The sequence below is a fragment of the Maylandia zebra genome, linkage group LG9 (genome assembly GCF_041146795.1).
Source record: "Maylandia zebra isolate NMK-2024a linkage group LG9, Mzebra_GT3a, whole genome shotgun sequence".
In the NCBI taxonomy this organism is placed as follows: domain Eukaryota; kingdom Metazoa; phylum Chordata; class Actinopteri; order Cichliformes; family Cichlidae; genus Maylandia; species Maylandia zebra.
Window position 1 is genome coordinate 22,840,666 of NC_135175.1, and position 6,909 is coordinate 22,847,574.

The 6,909-nt window shown below is 41.4% G+C and overlaps 1 protein-coding gene across 17 annotated transcripts in view; it reads right to left on the reverse strand.

The window, feature by feature from the left end:
* The window catches only part of kiaa1217 (KIAA1217 ortholog), a 129,636-nt gene that overhangs the window by 51,246 nt on the left and 71,481 nt on the right, over window positions 1-6,909 (reverse strand). Inside the window, exon 1 of one of the 17 annotated variants that reach the window (XM_023155507.3) lies at window positions 896-1,011. The exons of the other annotated variants lie outside the window; for them this stretch is intronic. Coding sequence (XP_023011275.2) covers window positions 896-944 — 49 coding nt within the window. The 5' untranslated portion in view covers window positions 945-1,011. Of the gene's footprint in view, window positions 1-895; window positions 1,012-6,909 lie in introns of those variants that run through there. 17 annotated transcript variants of the gene reach the window in all.

Below are 6,909 nucleotides of genomic sequence, written 5' to 3' on the forward strand. Positions count from 1 at the left end.
AGAACACACATATTTTATGTGGTGTGGAACTGAGGTAAACACAGCCCTGTACTGTTGTTATGATGTCTTAAATCAATCATTGCACGAAGAGAAGAGAAGAGAAGAGAAGAGAAGAGAAGAGAAGAGAAGAGAAGAGAAGAGAAGAGAAGAGAATGAAGGAGGCGGTTCTTCAACTGTGGAAAAGAGGGGGGAAAGCAATAAAGCAAGCTGATCTGCTGCCTTGTTTTGTAGACAGGTAGCTGGAGCTGTAATGTGTACCTTTCAGAGGGTGATGACGGAAAATAAAGGACCTCTTACAGAGTTCAGCTCTTCAACAGCTGAAGGAGGAAATTTCGAGTGATTTGCCACTATTTTGCGGGTTGCTTAACGCAGCTTTTCTTGTCTTTTTCTTTGAAAGCTTGAAAGCGTGCTGTGAGCCACAGATGAAAAGGCAATTTCTCGTTTTCTTCTCAGACATGTTTGGACTAAACTAGTTTCGGAGATTTAACTATTGGAGTAATTTGTATTTTTTTTAAAAAGTGCTTGTTTTCTTCCAGCATCTACTACATCCTTTCCACCTTTCTTTCAATCTAGAGTTGTGTCTGTTTTGCTCTAACCTGCAGATCTGCAAAGCATAAAACTGCTTTCATCACTAAGCACAAAAGGCAGGCTTAATTTTTTCATAATTATCGTGCGGTGGTGCGTCACGCTCAGAGCCCGTCACCAGCGCACCCACACCCCCACCCTGCTCAAGTTCAGAGCAGCAAGACCTCTCATGTATTTCCAATTTCTATTTTTAACTCCCAAACACAGTTTCCCCCACTGCTAACCAAATTACACTCAGCAGACAAAACACACTCAAACCCTCTAAAGGATGTGAATTCATTTGCTGGTTTCATGTCACAAAGCTCATTACCTTCCTCAAGTGAGCAATCTCTGTCTTCATCTGCAATTTCTTCTTCCATCGCGCTCTGAGATCAATGCGCTCAGTGCCCGTGAAAAAGCGAGGCCGGGGGACTCAGCCAACTGCTTGCTTAGAGATTCCAGACATGGCTCGCATGGAAAAGGGGGCTTGAGATAGGCCCTGCCCCACAGCCCCAGGATAGACTGGTGGGGATTTAGAAAGTCAACTGCATTCCAGGACAGAGAGTGACTAGATCCTCACCCCTGAGCTAAAAGCTCTACTGTTGCTGCCATGCATTGGTCACAGACTGTGTAAAGCAAATGGTATAAAGACCACTACAAAAGAAGATACTGACAAGAAGCATCAAGAAATCTTTTTAAAACTGGACACTGAGAGAGGTGTCAAACAGCCTGTGACACACAAACACATATGCATGCTCTCACAGACAGAGTCTGTTCTTTATCAAGACTTTGTCTGCAGGCTGTCTCTTGTTTAGCTCTCCGTCCCTGTTGAGGGGCCCACTAGACGCTAGCATGCATCCAAATGTGTCATAACCTATTTCTGAGCCACATCCAAACGTCTCTCAGGCTGTGGCAGCGAGCTAATATGTGATCGAGTTATCTGATCAGCAAAACAGAATAAGACAAGCATCACTCCTGCAGGCAGTGTTGATTCCAACTGGGAAGTTTTCAGGAGACACCAGAGGCTCACGCTGGCTCCTGATCTTCAGCTTCTGTACAGCAACACAACATTTTGTGCAAATATGTTCGCTGGCTTCATACGTGTGTGTGTGTCTGGGTTTTTTTGTTGTTGTTTTTTTTAAAGCAGGGGGATAGGGAAGACATACATCCAATGTCATTTCTTTGCAGCTGCTGATGTAAGTGACCGGATCTAAATGTAAGAGAGGAAGGCAAAAGTTGATGTACCTTAACAGAAGACGTGAGGGGATCAATAGCGTAGCTTGTGGGCCGTGTAACTGAAACTGCCAGGCCGAGCGCACGAACAAACATGCGGCAGCTGACCTCTAATGTCTAACATATGGAGACGAGGCTTCTTCCACCCACTTTCTGTCTGCTTTCACCCACCCATGTGCCCAGATGCTTCACTGTAAAAGTCAGAATTAGCCGGCCAGTAGACAGGGAAATCATTGAGTCAAAGTGTGAAAAGACATGTGCAAATGAAGTATTTTCATCCAGTGTGACTGCAGATAAGTAGGAAAAACAGTGAGTCAATGCAGCCTGCTGTTTTAACTTTGCAGTAAAATGTTATTTAAAAGCCTTTATTGGCTGGCAATGACAAAATGAGCACTAAGTTGCTTTACTAAAACTAGCTTTGTTGCAAGCTTAGCCATCTCAGTAACATCAGTGTTCGTGTGTGAAAAATTCCTCAGTCAGGACAATGACACATACATCATCCCAAGCAACCACCAGGTCAGTTCGGCTAAACCAAACACATAATTAAAGCAGCTCCTCCAAACCAACAATTACATCCTGCGCTCCTTTACTGACAGCTTTCCAGACCCCAAAAAAATGACCTGCTTCTTTAAGAATGTCACAGGGGATATTCAAGTCAATTGCTTCTCACTCCAGTGGCTCAAGAGTGTAATTCTCTCTTTCACAGCTGCCATGTTGACTAAATGATGGCCCTCTCAGTTGAAAGACAACACGAAGCACTTGTGCATGAACACCAGGTCTTACAAGGAGCAGGGGCGTCCCACTGTTACTGCAGTTACTTTCTCGCCGTCACGTATTTATGGAGGAATGTATCCCTGTGCACACTCCCACTCTCCCCTACTATTACTATCCCATAACTACGCAGTTAGATACAAAGCCCTGTTGTGTGCAATAAAAGTAGGGTTCATGTAGAAATGCCCTAAAGACATGACTGGTGATGCACGTAACCGCTCTGGTCCACTGTCGAGTATCTGAAAGCATTTTTATTATGTAAAACTTATCAGAGTTAGAATATCAGTTAATCCTTCATGTGGAACTGAGCCATGCATACACAGAGGATCTCATTTAAATATGATTACAGTAAGTCGGGCTCCTAATGTTGTAATAATATCCATTTTAACAAGTCATTAAGACTATTACAGAGACAAAAAAAATCCTTGTTTGAATAAACACTGCCTTCAGGGTGTAATGATTATGACCCACTTTAAATTTTTAACCATGCTAGTGGTGAGGGATAACAGTGCTGTGTCATCTGTTAGCCAGTTGGCCTAATATAAAATTTTGCACACACATGCATGAATTCCTCTGACTTCTCATTCAGCCACTGGCAAGACAAATGTTTTACCTCGACATCTCCTGGGTTCATTTATTTCATTTTTTCTTCTTCTTTTGCACAAATTCTGAACATTAAGTCTGAATCCTAATGTATTTTGTGATTTTATTTATTTTACTTTACCCCTTATGTCATCCTGTTAGAGTTTTAACCTTTTGGTTTTAAATTAAATGTACTGATAGAGATCTGGTAGGCAACTAGCTATGGCTAACTCTCTCTCTTCTTCTTTTTTTTTTTTTTTTTACCGTGGCAGTGACCTGAAATATGAACGTATTGATATACAGCACAGTTCAAAAGCCATTCTTCATCTTTTTACAGTTTGCTCCCAAAGACCGAGACTGGTCTTTCAAAGTTATTTTTTAGACTTTGGCTGCTTCTTCATTCATGCTCAGTCCAGCCTTTGTACCTGACCATGTTGAAAGGAATATTTTTAAGTCACTTAACATTGACCTATCAATCATTCAAGCATAAAAACGGCACCATGCTAAAGGAATAAACCAGTGTTTTGTCTACACATGACAGACATCTTAGCAAAGAACCAAATTTAAATAGCATCTTCAGGCACTTTGTTATTAGCAACCTGTCTCAAAACACTTTCCATTTCTTTAGATGACAAATACCAAAAACAAGTCTGACAGACATAAAAGTGTATTTTAGTTGGCCAAAAAAAGAAGTGGCAGGTGGAGGCTCTGTCGTGGTTTCAACTAGTGGTCTTGGAGGTATTGTATAAACTGATGGAATTATCAAAGCAGAAAAGCACCATCAGATTTGATCCACCAGACAGCAATGCTATCTAGAATACATCTGATTCAGAATGGCTTCATTTTTCAGCATGACAGTAATACCAAACACACTGCGAATGAAGTAGAAGCATACCTGGAAACAAAAACATACACTGGAACACTCTCAGTCCTAGACTAGCCTTAAGCATGGACCTCAAGATTACTGAAGCAATATGGGATCATCTTGACAATGAACAGGACAAAAAGCACCCATATATTCAAGTAAGAGTTTTGAATGTCCTTCAAGAAGCCTGGAGAACTATTCCTGAAGACTACTTAAAGAATTTACAAGAAAGCTTGTCTAAGAGAGTTCAGGCTGTTAAGTACAAACTATACCATTCTATAGACTATTTCCCATTTTCCTAGCAAAATAAAAAGAAATAAATAGGATGCTAAAGACTTTTACACGGTACTGGAAATTAAATTAAACAGTCCAAATAGTTATTGTCAAAACTAAAATTTTGTTTTTCCATTTGCTTTCCTATCACTTTTACCTTTTCTGTTAAGACCAGCTGATTCCATGTCCTCCACTTATCACATTACCGTCCTCCACCCACAGCCAGAGCTGCACACTGACACTGCCAAGCTGCAGTCACGGGCTAATGCGAGTGCCATTGGAGGTGACCTTCTGAAAATAAACCAGTTTCTACAGTGAAATCTCGCTGATTGCTGATCTGATAGATAAGCTGTTTCCGTGGAGGTAAGTGACAAAGAATTATAAAACCCCTTTGCAATGCAGCTCTGCAACATTTCTCGAAACTAACTCATATGAACACAAACGCAGGCATTCAAGCATTTGCATGCAGGGGATATCTGACTTCCTGTGTGGGTATCTGTTTCACTTTTTACAGATACGAGGCAGAAAAACGAAAACTTGTCCGGCAAATCAACACATGCAAAATGATTTCTGATACAGAGAAAGGGCCAGATAGACTATTTCCATAAGGAGGAACGCCACTTCCAGTGTAGCTTAAGACTCAAGGAAACTACCCACCAATCAGAGAGGCTCTGTGAAGAAAGTGACTCAAAAACCTTCCCTTGAAAATCCTGTGGCTGAGTGGGCTGTTGTTTTGATTCAAGGGGTTGATTATATCATTTTCAGGTCAGGATGACACCAATCTGCAGAGAACAACGGGCTGTTATATTTGAAAGAAAATCTTGCGATCTAGCTGGAATTCATGACTTATTAGAACTTAAATTTTTATCCCATAATTTTATCGTATGCATGTGTTGTTTTTGTTGCTCCCCTTCTAGTGTAATACAATCCTCTTTCTTCCTTTGCCTTTGTTTACGTGACTTGTTAAATCAGGAGTGCTCCACAAAGCCTCTGTGTGCAGAAGCGCATTCACCCATAGCTGTGGTGTCCATACGGGACACTGGGCCTGTCATATTGCACCCTACAGTAAATAAACAGCAGTGTTTTCCAAATGTCTCTGGCTATCCTTCCCATTAAGAATATAAAACAGTCCACTCCATTGTGGAGGATTTAAACACTGCATATGACATAAACATATTACAACTTACAAAGATATTCCTAAATAGATTCCTCTATTTAGAAATATAATATAAGTTATTTTTCTATTTTCTTTACATTTTCTGCCTTTCTGTCATTTTTTCCCCCTCAACCCTCCCACACTTGTTCCCATCGCTATCTCGCACCTAATGAGGCATATCCCAGCTGCCGTGTCACTAGTAATGACCATTGCTCTTAGCCAAGACCACCACAACATCTGTCTCAGCTCAAACGAGCAGATACTCAAACTTCCGCGGCGCGCGCCCCGATCACAATTTTCTCTTTCAATTAAGATATATGCACGTAGGTATGCACAGATACAGACGCTGTGGATGTCGTGTGCATTTGAGTGTACGTAGTCAGATACTCTGGCCTTTCCAGACTTTCCACTCTGCTGAAGCCATATAAACAGACAGGCCTGCCAACCTGACAGGCAGTCGGCCAAAAGATATGAGTTACAGACATTTGGTCTCGTGTGTATGTGGCTGTCAGCGCTGGGAAAAGTAGCAGCAGTGTGGTAAAGTGGATGTGATGTGAAAACGGTTATGGAAGAGCAGAGAATGTGACAGCTTAGCATTGCAAAGTGATGGTTAAATACATATTTATCAAACTGGATATGCTGAGAACGTTCAAGTAAAGCTTATTGCTGTAGCTGGACTCAATGAAGCATGGCAAACTGATTTTACTGCTTAGACACTACCTTGAAGTGGAATGGCTTATCGCAAGTGGTGGATGAGACTCGCAGATCTTTAACTGAAGTGCAGAGTCAATGGCATCTCAATGGACTACAGCTTCAATAAAATTAAACTCAGGTCAGGTCTGACATCAACATGCATCGTGGGTAATCCGACGAATAAGTGGACAGCTGTTGAAAAACGCTTGTAATCTCTTTTGTAATCTAAATTCCGAGTAGTATTTGGTTGCAATCAGATAAACATACCATGTGGCCCGAGACAAATTTAAAAAATCAAGTGTGAAGTACTGAGACTCTTCATCGACACTTAGAGCTGCTCATTTGTGATCGGATCACTGCAAAACGCATCTCAGTACATGGTGTGAGCAGAGCCATAGTCTATGACATAAGCAGGACATGGTCTTAGTTTCTTGTGAAATGAAATAATACTTGAGACCTGATGAAATCCTTGATAACACACACACATTTTGTTACTTCTTGTCCATCTAATAAAGCAAACAAGAGGGGAGGGAAGGCCAGGAAAAGAGCCATGGAAAGAGGACGCCTATTAGTTCAGATAACGCCGTCTAAAGCATTCAGAGGACAGCTCAAACTAACAACTGTGTTCACTGGCAAGCTGCATTCATGGGCACATCCACCTGCTACAACTTTCTAACAGACATCAGCCCTGGACTACTTCAAAGCAAGAAAGAAACTTCTCTAACTAAATATGTTGTGGTAACTTTTAAGATGCCCTGCATTTTCTTCACAC